At 35.2% G+C, this 17,204-nt stretch overlaps 1 protein-coding gene across 7 annotated transcripts in view; it reads left to right on the forward strand.

Annotated features, from left to right (window-relative positions):
- The window catches only part of LOC116349303, a 169,534-nt gene that overhangs the window by 102,497 nt on the left and 49,833 nt on the right, over positions 1-17,204 (forward strand). The window contains exons 1-2 of one of the 7 annotated variants that reach the window (XM_031780682.1): positions 5,242-5,756; positions 9,141-9,520. The exons of the other annotated variants lie outside the window; for them this stretch is intronic. Of the exons in view, the coding sequence (XP_031636542.1) occupies positions 9,470-9,520 (51 nt within the window). The 5' untranslated portion in view covers positions 5,242-5,756; positions 9,141-9,469. Of the gene's footprint in view, positions 1-5,241; positions 5,757-9,140; positions 9,521-17,204 lie in introns of those variants that run through there. 7 annotated transcript variants of the gene reach the window in all.

Genomic DNA, 17,204 nt, shown 5'->3' on the forward strand with positions numbered 1-17,204 from the left:
GGTAATTTAAATTTAAATTTTATTAATCACGTTTTATAATTGCTTCAACATGGGATAAAACAACATCAGCCATATAGATAATGACCGCTATTTAATTTTTAATGGCTATCTTATTTGTATATTCTTTTTTTAACGCGTCGAAACTGCTGCAGCTCTCCCTTTGTTGCAATCCGTTTTTTTTCTACAAGCCCTACGATGTGTCTGTCGTTGTCGTTTAATGTCTTTTCACTTGTTTTGCTTCGGCTGCTGTATATTTCTGGAGTATCATGATGAATTGCACCAGTTTTGATGGCTCGCAATGAGATCAAACACACACTACATCTTTCCGCATTCAGTCCGCGAATGCAAAAAACAACACAACAAACTCTGAGTGTGCTTGTTTACTGTCCATTCTAATTTGTAATTGCATAATTACAATGTTTTTTTCCCGGTCTTTTTATACAAAATGAAACCGTTTAACTGCAATCGATGAATATTTTAATCACTGTCTGTCATCAAACGCACACACAAGCTACACATTAATGTCTTGCCATTTAGAGGCAAAAAAAAACAACTTCAGCCAATATTTTATAGAGTGCGACTAACAAGCATAACTTGAGTCAATTTCATAGAATCGCATGTGCAACGGGCACAAAACACTCAATTCAAAGAATTTTTGATGGACGATTTCCATGCGATCAAATATCTCGATTAACTGCAATTTATGACTTTTTTACAACCACATTGCCTTTTTTTATTAGACATTTTTACTTAACTAACAACACATTTCATTATCGGTGCATGTAATAACGAGAATCAATGGCAACACCTTGACTATGATGATAAGGCGGTTCGATCACACATCAAATCAATAAGTGACATCTGATGAACGATAATCATCATCATCATTTTCTCCTTAGAATACTAATCAAGCAATCATCGACCGCATGAAAAACACTTTAGATCGTTAAATGCTGTAGATACCGATTTTCTCTCATTAAACTGAGAAAATTGAGAAATATTAATCTAACGAAAATAAAGTACGAGATTTTAAAAGGGAATTCATAATTACTGACTGAACGATAGAGTCTTTTACGTTTTTTTATGAGATTGAATTTTTTAATCATATAGTAACAAATAAGCAATACACGATGATCGGATAGCAAGATCTGATTCAAATGCTCATTCAACCATGAATATCATGTGCTTATGCCATTGAACACTGACCGAATGCTCAAGAGCACAGCAGGGGAATCGACGATAGAATCAGAATGTAAACAATCAACGAAACGGGTTTCAACGTAGTCAACCTTTCCGGTTGATAATTTCGGTGCTATACTGGATTTTGATTTTTTGACATTTTTTAGCAATTTAAAACTCACACATTTTTATGCGTTTTTATGTATGTGACATTCATAATAAAAAAAAGGCTTTTACGACCATTTCTATCAATCATCCGATCAAAATACCGGTTTTGCGTCGAAAAACAACACAAATATCTAATTAAATGTAGAATCGACTTCGACAAACTCACGACACAAATCCATCAATTTTGTTTACTTTCAATTAAAACGTTTGTGAAAGAGGCTAGATGAGATGAGTGGTGGTCTCTGTATTTCATCGGAAATTTTGTCTCAGCATCATGTTGGTCACATTATCCATGCACTTATATTATATAATACAAAAGCAATATGAATCCAAGATGCTGGATGAGATTAATGCTCATAAATTGAGATGATTAATGATGATTACCAAAATTCAACAAAGGAAGAATAAACAATAAAAAAACAAAACGATATGGCAAGATGTTGTCTCTGCGTAAAAATGTGTGTAACTAGTTGCAAATGGTGAAAAGATTAATTGAATATTTCTCGAAAGAAAAGAGTGATAAACGTCGAAACAATGAAAGTTGTAATGTTACATCGAGATGTTACACTCTTCTTCTTAATCAAATCAAGTGGAAAATCAAAACAGCCATCATTCTTGCTGATTTGATGGGAAGAAACGATGTAGAATGGTCAATATTTTGTTTGGTCGGGAAATATAACAGTCAACAAATTCGATGATGGTTGAATAAACAAAGACCGGGTATCTCTCGGACTCTGACTTGCAATTTTAAACAAAGACACAAACAAATTTCCTTATCCTTCACCAAGGTAGCCTGCGGATAAGATTGACTCAGACATAACATCGGAATTTAATTTCGTTTTCATTTAAAAAAAATACCTGCTAAAATGGATTTGAAAACAACAAAAGACGAACACAAAGCACAGTGTGCAAATGCGGGAGATGAAGTAATAAAAATGAATTGAAATTCGTTTCCAATAAAAGAATATAATCTTTTGGTCCACAAAGACTTTACCGATTCTTTTGAAAATGGCAATTGAATATCAAAGGGAATTCATAAAAAAAACTTCGTATATGTCAAGATGAACAACAACAAAAGTGTTTGCAATAAAGCGTGGAAAAAATTCATAAAATGCAAATAACGTGTTGCACATGTATTTATATTTGTGGTATGCACACTTACCGTTGGCAATAAACGATTGGCATTCGTTGTATGCGTGTATTTGTGTTGATGATAAGATTTATTGAATTAGCTGTCGAAAGTGTGCGAGCGTCAATAAAATGGCACTAGGTAATATATTCACACAGGTAAAGAGCACTATACAATCTCGATTGCTTTTCACTTTTATTGAATTGAATAAATTCTTCTCTCTCTCTCTCTCGCTCTTGCTGTTTGTGTGTTTGTGTAGGTCTTAGTTGCTATTACGATGATGGCAACCGTCAATATAGTGTGAATGTGCAGTGCAAGCGACAATGAAACAGGATCGAGTGGCATGAGATTTTGCATCATTCGGATTTCACACATTTTGCTCGATTGCTCAAAGCAAATGCAAGCGACGAATAAATGCAGCCAGAATGAAAACCATGAATACACACACACACAACCAGAGAGACAAAGAGAGATGAATAGCATTGCATAAAATTATTTACGAATGAATGCGGCGCAACAAGATATTGAAAAAGATTGAATGAATATTTATTGAAAGCCATTTACTTTGATTTGAAATTCGGATAGACAGACATTCTGAAACACTTTGCCCAATGCAATCATGCAGTCGCAAAGTAGAAGAAAGACCAACGTCATTTCGTCAGATTCATTTCAATTGTGGCCAGTTTGTCCAATGTGCTTCCCATTAGCCACACATTCGTACAAATGTTACCAAATAATTTGTTTCTTTTTTTTTGGTTCAGTCTGTCATTTTTCATCATCATTTTCTTTGATTGTCGCATTCAATCTGCCATTGGAAATCAACTAGAATAAAAAAATCAAATATTTATTGGAATCGATTTGACGAGAACCGCTGTTCGTAAGATGCCAACCGAAAGTGGCTTCGAGACACTCGACCATTAATAATATAAAATAAAGCTGGATTCTTTTTTTTTCTGGTCAATAGTCTCAGCCGATCATGCAAATAATGTCAAAAACGATTTTATTGACGGTTGCAAGTGTATGCGCCGCAACCCTTTTCAATTGTGTGTGTCAACCGTTGAAACGAATGGAAACGTAAAATGACTTCAACTTCAAAATGTCAATGTAAATAGATTTCTATGAAAATGATTGCAATGAATATTGAATAAATTATGACATTAGACGTTAAATCACTGGTTGCCATTCTATTTAGTAATTAATGAAGCGTTTCGATATCGTTGGTTCTAATGTCTCGTAATGTCAACGCATGATTACACACACGTGCTATGCGATAATGTCTTGAATTTTGTTGTGTCAGCCAAATTCATAGAATTTTCGTTCGAATCACAGTTCACATTAATGTTGCGCCAAACCGAATAGCAAAAATATGTGTAGACACATTTTATGAATTTTATGCGTGTGTGATTGAAGTAAGAGTTAAACAATATTTTATTGTAATAGAAGAATTATATTTTGTTGGCAAAATGTTGCATAAGATAGAAGATGGAGAGAGAGAGAGAGAGAGAGAGAGAGAGAGAGAGAGAAAGAGAAGAAATCCGCCTACGAACTGTGAAACAACGGAATGCTCAATTTGCTTATACATCGCGCATTCATCGTTAAACCATTTTCACAATTCAGATTGAAATGAGCGACGTACATATATTATTATAATAATAAAAAGATGAAGAGAAAAAAATTGTGTATAAATCGAGCCGCACACATAAAAGTTAGTTAACTCGAGAACACATGCCAAAACGTGCAACAACAAAGAAGTATTTTTCGGTGCAGCTGTTGCTGTTTGCGGTGATATGTAGTTGTTTTTAACCATGTAACTCAATTTCAACTCTTTTAATATGTCAGATTGTGTGCGTGTGTTTATGGTTTCGGAACTTCTGAGTGTTTGAAAAAAAAATGAAGATAAAAAAGGAGGCGCAATATGAAAAACCATGTGTGTATGTTACCTTTTTGCATAGAAATCATAGAGTGTCTGAGTGATATGCATAAAACACAATTTTATTATCATTGTCATTATTGCTTTCGCCTTTAAAATAAAGTAAGGCAAAAGAAGCGCGGCTTTATGGTTGGGCACGAGTCAAAAATTAGTTTGTTTTGTTGAAATATAAAAATTATGCGGCATGCAAGGATCATTCTTTCCGGCGGCAGCCACTTTGTATATGCGTTTCATTCGTCTGCACACTCACACACTTAACAATTTATAATTCATTCGTGTTTTATTAGTGCTTTTAGCCGAGTGTAAAAAAAGAGACCAACCGAAATTGTTCAATAGAGCGAAGTGCTCGAAAATATTGCACTCAACGCATCGAAATGGAGATTTTTGACTCAAATGGTGTGTTGGGTGCAAGACTCTATATAATTTTTCTCTCAATCGTACCGTACAAACGTACGTTAAGCGTAAACAGTATATACGTCGTCTCTCTCTCTTGCACACACACTAACTCTCCATAATAAGCGCTGGCGTTTCATACTCCATGTGCGAACCGAAGCTAGAAGAGATAACAGAGAACAGCAACAACCAATGCACACGCAAATATATACATATAACTCTCAGACTGATTCGCTTTTTTTTTCTTCGTTTGGAGGCACACTGCTGCTGAATATATGTATAGTATACACACTCTCTCATTATAATACACACGGTGCTGCTTAGACACTGCCACACATGTATACACCAATTTCGATAGAATCGAGTTGTTTGCTGCCAATCCATACAGCACATAATACAATTTAGTCGCTTTTCTACTGTCGAAGTGACCGTACACCCGTGTGTGTTGATTTTCACGACATCATTTTCTTTCGATTTATAACAATTTGAACTACCGTCCATGATCAACAGCAGTACAGTGTTGTTGCATGGAATTTATAGATATTATAAAATACATGACGCGGATGTGATCCCTTTTATGTGCGCGATTCGAACGGGATCTTTTTCTCAATAAATTTTCACTCGGCAATATTTTCGTTGTCGTGCCATCGTTGTTGTGTTAATGTGCAAATCATCCATTCTAGTTTCGCTTCTTTTGGTCGATTGTGTGCCATCTTTAATTATAGCAATTTTCGTGAAAAGTGATTTAGTATATTGAATCGAGCAAATGCCATAAATTAAAATGGCAAATACTGTTTGGTTGAACCCATGAATATCCATCCCTCCCACAAAATACCTATGAAATAGTAATAACAACGACGTCGACGACAATTAGTCATGTGATTCTAAGAAGTGCAAGCGAAAAAAAAAATGTTCTTTGTGCTTTAAAAATCACACATTTCGCACACAAATGCTAGGGTAATATAATTGGTTTTTGTTTGTTTTGGCGGTGTCGAAACCATGATAAATTTTTTCGTTTTTGATAAAATTTCGTTCGTAAAAAAGGTAAAAAATCTTATCACATTGCGCGATTATTCGGAGAAATTTCTATTTATTATTCGATTTCTGTTTGCTTTCCAATTTGGTGACAGTACGCTTTTCTAAATTGGCATTGTTCTGCCGTTGATACAGACATTTATTATGTTATGCATAAGTGAATATGGACACACTTACATTGAGACTCATTTAAAGTAGGCCCGTAGTAAAAATGATGGTCGTTACATTTTTTTTTATCTTGAAATGCGTCGTAAATAAGGATGGGCGATTGGTGTTTATCTTAAACAGAGACATTTACATGCAAAATACACATTTTATTTATCAAGAAAAATCGGTTTTCTTTAAATCGAAATGAGAGAACTTTGTTGGTGCTTCACATTATTTAACAGTTGATGACTCTTATCACATTTGTATCTACAATTGGCCGCCCATAATTTATGCGTGTCTCACATATTGCAATATCGACAATGTCTCTACACATTTTAATGAGAATCTCGAACGACCAACGTGTATTTTGACTACAGACAAAAAAAAAACAGATTTAAAACTGGAATACGAAAGATGTGATAAAAAAGATAAAACAAAATGCAGATGAACCAGTGTGTGTGTGGATTGATCGTTCGATTTTATTTACAATGTTATGCTAATTAATGCGACATTGTGAATGCCCAAAACCACACAGACACTCGTTGGTTTATTCAAATAACATGCCAGAACTTCATATTCAAAACACAGTGATTATTCTCTGTGGAACCGGGTAAATTGAATTTAACAAAAATTCTAATCGAATTGCCTCAGCGGATTTTGGCTTATTTTGTCGGATGAAACGACATAAGAGAAAAAAATCGAATTATTTTTTTCGATGTTGTTCCCAGTTTTAAGCTCGCCGAAAAATAACAAATGTAAATCGCATACGAAAATAAATCTTCGACAAATCTCCCATGAATCGCTGTTGGTCTTCTTCATCATTTTTTTTGCGCTTCACTGTTTACGTTTCGAAGTTGCATGTTTTTTATTCTTCTTCGCTTGTCCTCAAAGGAAAATTATTTATTCAAATATTTTGCACACGCATACAACAAACAACAGTATGGTGATGCCATTTTTATCATTCGTAATCAGCATCAGTGGCGGTTTATTGTTTCAACGAATGCGCCACACTTTTATTTTGTTTTGTTTTTTTTGATTGGCACCGTTGTGCCGTTGTCATTCAGATGATACAAGATTGTCTTGCAAAAAGGAAGCAAACAGAAAATTTATATTTAAAATTCATACAATAAAATGCGGTAACGCGTCATCATCGGGAACATTTTTGTTGTTATTTGGTTATTAGTTCGTACGAATGTGTTTGTGTATATGGAGTTTCGCATTATTAATTCTCTTCGGGTTTTTTGTTGCACGCGAGAAGATGTTTGCCTTGATTAGCGAAAAAAAATTCGCGATTTTTTTTATATAAGCGCTTTTTTTGGGTACACTGTTGAAATTTTTGTTCGAAAATGTTATGTGAACGTGGTCGTTACCGTTTGTTCACCGCCATAGTTTCCTTGTGGAATTTCATCATCGTGATATTAATAAATGACCAAAGTGACTGGTATCACCTTAGGATACAATTCGGCATTTGACATTTTTGCTGTTTGTTATCTTTTTTAACGATCAAAACTGTGATGCTGTTAACTATGCTTCCATGCAACGTCAGCTTTGATGCTAGAATAGAAACCGTGATGTTCCAATTTTGCGCCATTGCGATGGAACAAAATAAATCGATCAAAGCTAATTATTTTTCTTTCATGAAGTTGCTGAAAATTTATGCTTGTCGATCGATTTAACGCTCGCTCACTCTTCTGTTTACAAATCGTTGGCACGAATTGCCTCATTTGAACGTGATTCGAAGAAAAAGCAATAAAACAATAGCTTTGCCATTCGTCACCATACTTCTTGTTTCAGCGCGGCTGTCTTCTTCTATCGTTTGACGGCCGATATTTTCCGTCGATTCGTTTTGCAGCTTCCCTTTTTTCCTCTCTCGAAAATCCAACGTTTATCCACACGGTTTGATGCAGCACGAAGTGGCAAATCTAGGCATGTAACAAAACGTGTTCTTCTCACTCAATCCGCACTTCGACTTCCTCCGGCGATAATAAATCGCAAAGTTGTCGATGCTCTCTCTCTCTCTCGCTCGCTGCACAGTTCGTTAAACCATCTGTACAGTTCTTGACTGTAACTACAAATAACAGCTTCGATCTCGTGTATCAAACAGTACCAAATATACAAAAACAAAGTGCATTTCAATTTTATAAAAAAACACCTTTTTTTAATACGTATTTCACTTTTCATTTCGATTCACGCTCACCAGTTCGATGCGAAGAGCACTGAGAGGGCGTCCAAGGAATGTGCGTAGAAAGCAAATGTTTTTAATGCATCCAATGGTGCTGCAACTATTCAAAACAAACACAGCAAAAAGAATGCTTATTCGAACTTCACTAAAAATAAATGTGTAACAATTTTTCATATTCAATTTTCAAAGTTTTCTTTTGTAAAGAACCATTTCACTGCTGATGAAATATTCAGCATTTTTCTTCCATTCTGCAAAGTCAATTGTGCAACTGTGCTACGCTTCATCGTTCACGGTCAAATGGAAAACATATAGCATTACATTGAGTACCATTTTTAAATGTTTTATTTATAGCTGACTGAATTCCAGTAGGGCATTTCACTTAAAGAACGGCACCATGCCTACGTAATCATTTTAAAAATAAGCAACTTCAACGATACGAATGGCTGCAATTGTATAAAATGGGATAAATAAACACATCTTCAATCGTGATTTATTTGAAAATCATTATTTTCTTTCTTTTTTTTGTCGAGCATCTCGAATGCGTCGACACATTTTCAATTTGCTTTGTTTACAACACATTTTATTTCCATAACAGCATTCGAAATACCCATCGTCTTGACTCAAAACACTTTTGAGTGTCATTTTTATGACATTTATACTTAACCGTTCCTTTTAGTCATCCGTTTGAAGATCAAAAGTCATAGGCAAATAGTAAATCGCACCAAGTTTTAATTGCCCCGCTGATCATTACTTTGGAAAGCAATGGGATTGGTACTTTGAACTGTTTTTATTGCTTCATGCGACACACTTGTTCAACAAGTGACACACAACGTTTTCAATGTGAAACCTAAATTAATGCGCTGAATCAATGTGTTTTACGAACGAAATTTTTGCATTTGTGGACTCATTCCTTATTTACATATTGTGTTTACATTTTGTGTTTTATTTTTTCGTGTGTCTGTACTCAACTCGTACAGTGCGTATCGTCATCGATAAAAATCAAGTGTGAAACAACAGCAACAACAAAAAGTAAATATAAAATTGAATATAAATAAAAGACTCGGCCGACAAATCCATCAAAAGTGGTGCTCGAAATGTTGCCGTAGTGTGGTATTTAAACAACAACAACAACAAAAAAGTGCGATTCGTTTTCTCAGTGTGGTGAAATTGAAATAAAACCATCGACATCGATTTATTCGGGGCGTATGCATTATCCAAATACCATTTAATTGAAATAAGTTAACCGTCTGGTCACCTAAATTGATTTTTCGGCTCGGTCAACTGCTGCCCGCAACACACAACAAACATGATTCGCGTCAATTCACAATCATTCAGTTTATCGAGCACCCTCAAAAAGGTAATAAATGAATTTAATTTCCATTTAATCAACCATCGACTTTGGTTAGGCATCAATCTCTCATCTGTAGTGTTCGTATCACCAAACATGAAAACATTGAGAGAGAAAAAAAAACGGAAAATTTTGAACTGTATTCGTGCCAAATGGAGAATATCAATGAATGTTTCAGTCAATAAATTGTCCAAAGAAAATAAAAAAGGCGTTGACTCTGTATATTCGCGACCGTCAACGAAGAATGACCGACGACTTATGAGATAATAATGTCAGTTTTTGTCAAAAATTTCGTCGTTTCTTTTGCCGTTCCAAAAATGTGACAAATGAAAACCATGTAATATTTATAAATAATGATTATTATCGCGCAAAATCGCAGCACGAACATAATTGGTGATGACAGTCATTGCTGTTTACATTGAATCATACACAAAACCGTTTAACACATCCACGCTTCAACGCATTTTCAACATTTCATTCTCTTTGTGCGTTGGTGCACCACAGTAACACTCAAACACAAACACATACCATTCGCATGAAAAGTTGCTTTTGAAATGCAATCTCCATGGAAAGTGAGTGCATTTTGAAGTGTCTTTTATCACTCGATTCGCGTATGTAAATAAATGCTTTTAACATTCATCGAGCGGAAGTACATCAATCGGCATTCTCGCTCAACAGAAATGGTCAATTGTCACTTACTAAATCATCACGATGTGCAAACATTTGCCGGTTCCATTCGAATTTTCCTCTACAAATATATTCGCTTTTCATTCACCTAACGATATCAATCAAAATTGTTGAAAGAGGCTCCATTCATACGAATGAATGGCGTCGGTTCCAGCTGCGTAAATGTTCATGAAATGAATCAGTTTGGCAAAATGCCATGGCCAATGCAGGAAATGCCGTAAAAAAACCTCAACGCGAATGTTTAATTACGAATCAAACCACATGTCTTTCGGAAATTAATGATGTGTTATCCAATTTCAGGTGTTTTATTCATCAAGACAGCGTGTTCTATTTGTTGCCGGGCTCACGAATGTTTTCTTAAAATCAATTTCAGTTTTTATTTGTATTTTACCTGCCACACGCTTTCAATCCATCTTCTGGCCACGTATTAATTTTGAATGTTTTGACAGTGTTTTTCTTACGTTTGATGCGCCGCGACGAGCATGCTAATAATCATAATACTCTTTATTTTCGTGTCGTAAGCGCACGTATCAAATGGCTCATAAATATAAATATATTTCAGTTGTTACCTGTCACTTTGTTTTTTCGACTGTTGAGTGTCGTTCGATCTCTCTATTTCGTCACCCATTTTTTTTTCTTCAATGGTACTTGATGCTCAGTCAATTCAAGCTCAACCACTTTATTATTGAGTTGATTGGTTCGTATGGTATATCGATTGCTTTGCACGCGTGAGAACAGCCAATTGACACAGACCAGAGAGAAAAAAAATGTGATAAGTGATGCAGTTAACTGATCCAATGAAGATAATTAGCCAGACCCGTTTCGATGTTTACATATTTACACCGTGCTCAAACTATTAACAAGCTATCAAATAAGATTCGAATTGAATGAGCATTTAATCAGAAAATCACCTCGCCTTTAGCCACACAAATCTATGATATAGAAAAAAAATGGGTAAGAATTACCTCTATGAGCTTGTAGCGGCTCATAAATTACAATTCGATGAACGAGAGAAAAAACCGTGAACATATTGAATGCGACAGTGTCATTGCAGTATCTGCTGTGTAAAAACAGCACATGTTGTCTCGCTCAAATGTGTGTGAGTCTAATGCGATTGGATTTTCGTTTGTAATGCGTCTTGCACCGCTTCGGGATCATTTTCTCGATGCAAAAACTGATTTCATAAGAATGAATATTTACATTGGCCGTCATAAAGTGCATAATTGGAATATGTGATCATATAGATTGTGTGCGCTTTGTCCCGCAGGTACAGTACACATCAGAAAAAATCAACAACTTTAATGAGATCGACGCGGTTCACGTCTCACGCGCCTTCATGTGTACGGATTTCAATGAACAAAATAAGTTGACGCGAATTGAATATTTTACGTTTATTACGAATTCATGTAAATTTGATGTGGTTGAATTCATTGAGAATACTCATGTTGCGTACGTAAAGCTGTCTCATAATGGAATTAACATTTTAAATGCGGCCTGTGCGGAATGGTTGTCCGCTTACACATAAACCAATCTCGTGTGTGCATTGTGTGTACGTGTAATTCAACCGGCTAATGTGACGATAAATTGAGTTTTTCGAAGTATGACATTTCGTAGAAAATGTGCATGCATGAGTCGGCTTTTGCATTCTACCAATCTGGTTATTTGAAACCGGCATGCCAAGTGATGTCATTGTGGTCACTTTTATTAACCCGATTCAATACAACACTCTCAATGCTTTATGCTATATTGTTAACGGGAATCAATCATTTTGATCAAATGCATCGAGTTCATTGGTGGTTATCATCGTCTAATTCAATTAACACCCATTTTCTGAGAACAAAAGCGAACCAAACACCTCACAAAATGATCACATTCATAGTGTTCTAAGAAGGCAATTCACTGGATTCGAAGTAAAATGCTCGCAACGTCATGCTTTCAATGTCAGAAGCTCTACTGGCCGCATTAAGTCTGTTTGTATTGAACCGAGCTGAACAAAATGAGCAATGAATTGAATTTGTTATAAATATTCATATCATCACAAAATGACGTCTTTATTAAAAGTTTTGATAAATAAATCGCCTTTACCATTATACATTTGTCGCCGACTTAAAAATTCAGCTTAAAATCCATTGAAAACAACATTTTCATTTGGAAATTGCTCACGCATTTGACGTTAAATTTCATATATATTTTATTTAAATCGCATTAAGTTCTCGACATTGTTCAAATACGATAGCCTCCATAATGGTTGCAATAAAAAAAGAACTATAGCGGTATTAATCTGTGGTTTGTCCAGTTTCGAAAGTCTATTAATTTAATGGGTTTCTCGAAGCCAATAAAGCTTATGTTTTTTTTATATTTTTCGAATATTTTCATAAAATGTTATATTGAATGAATGGAATTTATATACGTAATTCCTTTCGATTTTTACCATCATACCGAAGTGGTAATTATCAATGGTCATACAATTAAATTTCCGGTTTTTATCGCATTTTATGCAAGAAATTTAATTATTCTGATGTCATTAAAAAAAATTGTTCGCAAATTTTCTATGAAAAACCATAAATCAAGTTTTCGATGAAGTTCCCATTGAAAAATGATTGTCATTTTTGCGATATTGTCACGATACCATTTATAAAATATCGAGATGAAAGAAAGAAAAAAACAATGCAATGAATGGAATATTTAATATTTGCGCAGTACATGAAAATGATCGATATTTACATATCAACGTGTATGTACACTTTTTGCTTTCAATTATTATAGGCGTCACCTGTGTGAGTGTTGCATGCCATCAATAAAATAATATCCCATTGCACTGAACCTTCTCCACGTACGAGCTCGAGTAAATTGCATCGACGATGCTGTAGGCAAAAACGACTTTTTTTGCCACAACCTATTGTTTTAGTATACGATCGCATGTGTGCTAATCAAAGAAACGAATAGTGCCACATCGGTGCACTGGTCGTCCTCTTCAGCATCGTGATCGAAAAAAAAACTTAATATAGGCAATTTGATATTGATTATTAATATGAACGCACATTTAATGTAATACCTGCTATTTAGGTTCACAGATATGGTCATTAGCGAAAAGGCTACGGGGTAATCAATCAAAATGAATGGAGACGAACAAAATGAGAATGAAAAGGAACACAACATGATTCACAATGGGTCACATCGTACGATGTCTGTAAACGTTAAGATAAAGCGGAATTTTCCGATCCAAAATGGTTATTAATCGATGATATTGCATATATTAGCTAGCTTTTTTCACATCTTCATAGATGTGTGCCGCTTCATTTCAGTGCAAAATAAAACCTCATTCGTTGGGGGAATTGTGTGCTAGCACTGCTATCAAGATCGTTGAATTATGTGTATAGCACCAAGGTTTTTGTAATCTCCATGTTAATGCCTGTTTTTCACTTGACTTATCGGCCCAATCTCGCTTTCGATGCACATTATAAATGACTTTCGATTGACTCTGGCTGTGGCAAATCTTCCAAAAATAAACCGATACAAAACGTAAACACATTTCAATATTTGACCATTCAATGTGCAATTTCATTTCGCTATCGAATATTTATCGCAATCATTTGCTGTATGTTCTTGAAAATCGTCACTTTTTTCTCATTTGAGTAAAATTTGCATGCGATTTGAATCGCTTCGTGGAAGCATATTCAGTATTCGTAGCCGTGAATGCATGCTTATCATTTGCAAGAACACAAATACCCGTTTTTCAGTCAACTATCTGCAATTGATATAACTAAACAACAACTATATGCAGCTGCTTCACATCGCCAAACACACACTCGTACACTAAACACACTTACAACAGAACCAGCAACTGCGGCAGCCGTAGCTATGCAAACAAAGATAATTGCAATGTTTACGTTTCAACAAACGACAACTGAAGATAGCTTCATATGAAGAGAGCTTGCACATCTCTTGCAATAGTCGAGTTGGTTTTATCTATTTGTTCAAGGAATTAGTAGTAAATATATGGTAGTGCAGTGCATCAATTTCATGTCATAATGTGTGTAAATACTGCAACTGTACACACGGTTAGCTTCGCTCTTGCTCCCGCCGATAAACGAGCCGACCAGAAGCCTGCACCGTCGACGACAAAAACAAGCATATCACACACATACATACAACGCACGAAAAAGCGTTTGTTGTTTTAAATTGATTAGAATTTTATGTACGTGATCAAATATGGATAAATGTGTAATTAGAAACAGTGAATAACTGTTTTTTGTTAATTCGTCTGTTTATATTGCGTAGCATATATCCACTTTATGTGGAGATGCGATTACATGTGGGTGTATTTGCATGCTGATAACACTGTTTGACAATTTAATGTTGCTTCATTCACTCGATGTCTCTGCACACATACAGTAGTGTTTGTGTTGTTGTTTTTTTCTTCTCTCTCTCTCTCTGCGTTTGTGTTCCTTCTCTCTTGCAGAGCGTTTTGAACTCAGTATCAAGTAGAACAAGACTGTTGCAATTAATAGAATAAACGAATTCCATCGTTTTTTTGTCACTATGAAAATCAATTACAGAACTGATCGCGTGAGACACTTGCCAAATAGCACCTTTTTTTTCCTCCGTTCAAGTATTCGCAATGCCATTTGAAATGCATTGGACATTTCATTATTCACTTTGAATTCATTTGTCGGTCCTTTTCTCTCGCTTTCTGTTTTTTTGCTTTCTGTAAAAAAGCACCAAAGAAGAGCGAAAGAAAAAAATTAATCTAATTTATAACATACATTTCAAATGAAAATGTAACCGTTTTTTTACGTCGCTTCAGTGTACGGACATTTGAAACGGAATACGCGCTTATTTTACTGATTAATACGATTCTTCATTTGTAATGTAGCACTGAGGCAGCAGCAGCATCGACGGCAATTGCATTTCGCGCTGTGATTTTAAAAGCACATTAATGTTTTATCACGTTTGATTCGATGTTTTCGCTGTAAATACGCGTTCGATACCACTTTGGAGTGAGTGACTTCAAGTACAACACTTTAAACATTTTTGTACCCATGTGCTTACGATAAATGTACATCACCTTACGTCATTTTTACGATGCACACAGTTGATTTTTCTTTTCACGGTTATTTTTAGCTGATGTGTCAAACAGCTTTTTGTTCGCTTCAGCTTTTGTAAAGTCCATTGTCGTAAAATTTCATTAAATTTACGTTTCTTTTCTGATGCGAACACATTTTCACAATTGTTTTTGCGCACTTTTTGCGTTCTGCTTGCACTCAAAAAGTGACAACAAAGTCAACAACATTCAAGTCACTTTTGCGAATGCCGAAACGTAAAAAAAAATCTACTCGACTCTGCCCTGATGATTTATAATCGGATTTAATAATGAATGTTTAAGATACAACAGTTTCCAGCACCTTGTAATTACATTACACACATTTTTACTGCATGAATTAATGCACACCGAATAGAGTAAGAAACACTGCAAATTGCACACTTCAAAATGCTTTACATCTTTACGTACATAAAATAGTGCATTAACCAAGTGGAATACATTGGAATTTCCATGAAATGAACACAATGGAAATTGTGATGGATTTATTGCCTCGTCTCAAAGCATTTTACCAATAAAGACACGTACTAAATAAATCACTTTGAGCTGAATTCTATTTCAAAAGAATAATTAAATAGTTTATCGTTTCGTCTTTTAAATGAAACATATTGCATAACCTTGTCAAAGGAACAAAGTGCATTCGCATTTTTGGTTTTGACAACTGCCGGTTTTTTATGCAGCAGTTCAAATCATTTTCTGCTTCTATTGTCATAAACCGAATGTAAAAAGAGTTTTCCGGTTTTGTGCAGTCTATCGACGCCTGTTGAGAGGAAATCCCGCAGAAATGCAATGCAAGAGATGTAATCAAAGTTTAGCAAAAATGAGTTCTGTTTCTGTAAATGCCTTACTTTTGTTTGCAATTTATTGTTGCGTAAAATTATGTGTGAACACGAACATCAAAGCCATCACTTTGAGCGGAGCTAGGGAAAGAGAGAGCGAGTGAGTCCTGTGTGTATGTTGATAGTGTGGAAAATGTTCACTCTAATTGAGTTCGGACAAAATTTTGCATTTTCATAGACGCAATTCCTTTCACATTTCATTCTGCCAACTAAAATGCTCATCATTTTGCAAAACATACAAATTGTACGCGATGTTTTCAGCGACCGTCTTTTTTTCATTCATCTATTTATAGAGCTTTTAAACGACGACTTGTTTTCATGTGATTTTGACATTTCATCTATATTGGCCTTGAGCACAAGCGATATTTTCTCTTTCGATGCATTTAACATATTTTAGTCGGTTCGCTTTGACTCTGCCCCAAATATTAAATACGTCCGAAATGTTTATGCGTTGGATTTGCGAAGTGAAACACAGCGTTGATAAAATTATTGATGATTTCAGTAGCGAGGAAGATATTTATCGAAACCTGTTTCATTCAATCACAGCAATGCAAACATCAGAGCAACACACATTTTGTGAAATTGTTTATTTGTTGTGCGATGTAAAAAGCTCTTTCATGGCCAATACTCGTGTATTTTTGGCAATTTTTCGCATTCACGGTGGTATGTTCCCTGGCAATTTGCGGTTGATGGAAGAAGAGCATTGCGCGCGTCATACATTTCAAGAAATAATAAAAAACGAATAGGTCATTGCACGGTTTTCATCAAAAATTCTGTGGAAAATAAAAATCGTGGGTACGCGATTTATTCAAACAATAAGCAAACAGTTATTTTAACCTAGTTTCAAGCTTTAAACAAATAAAGTCGATTATATGAGAGTGGATGCGAGCCAGATGCCCACATTCATCGTTTTTTTTCTTGCACTACGATGCCGCGAGTCTATTTATCTTTCACTCTTTGAATCAAGCATAACAATTGCACGGACAAATCATGTGGTAATTTATTCTTTTTTGCTCTTCTCGCATACCGGTGTGCGCGCAACTATTTTCTTTTTATGAAATTCAAC

The sequence above is a fragment of the Contarinia nasturtii genome, unplaced genomic scaffold, assembly GCF_009176525.2.
Source record: "Contarinia nasturtii isolate CC-2019 unplaced genomic scaffold, AAFC_CNas_1.1 Cnas_scaffold_2861, whole genome shotgun sequence".
Classification (NCBI taxonomy): domain Eukaryota; kingdom Metazoa; phylum Arthropoda; class Insecta; order Diptera; family Cecidomyiidae; genus Contarinia; species Contarinia nasturtii.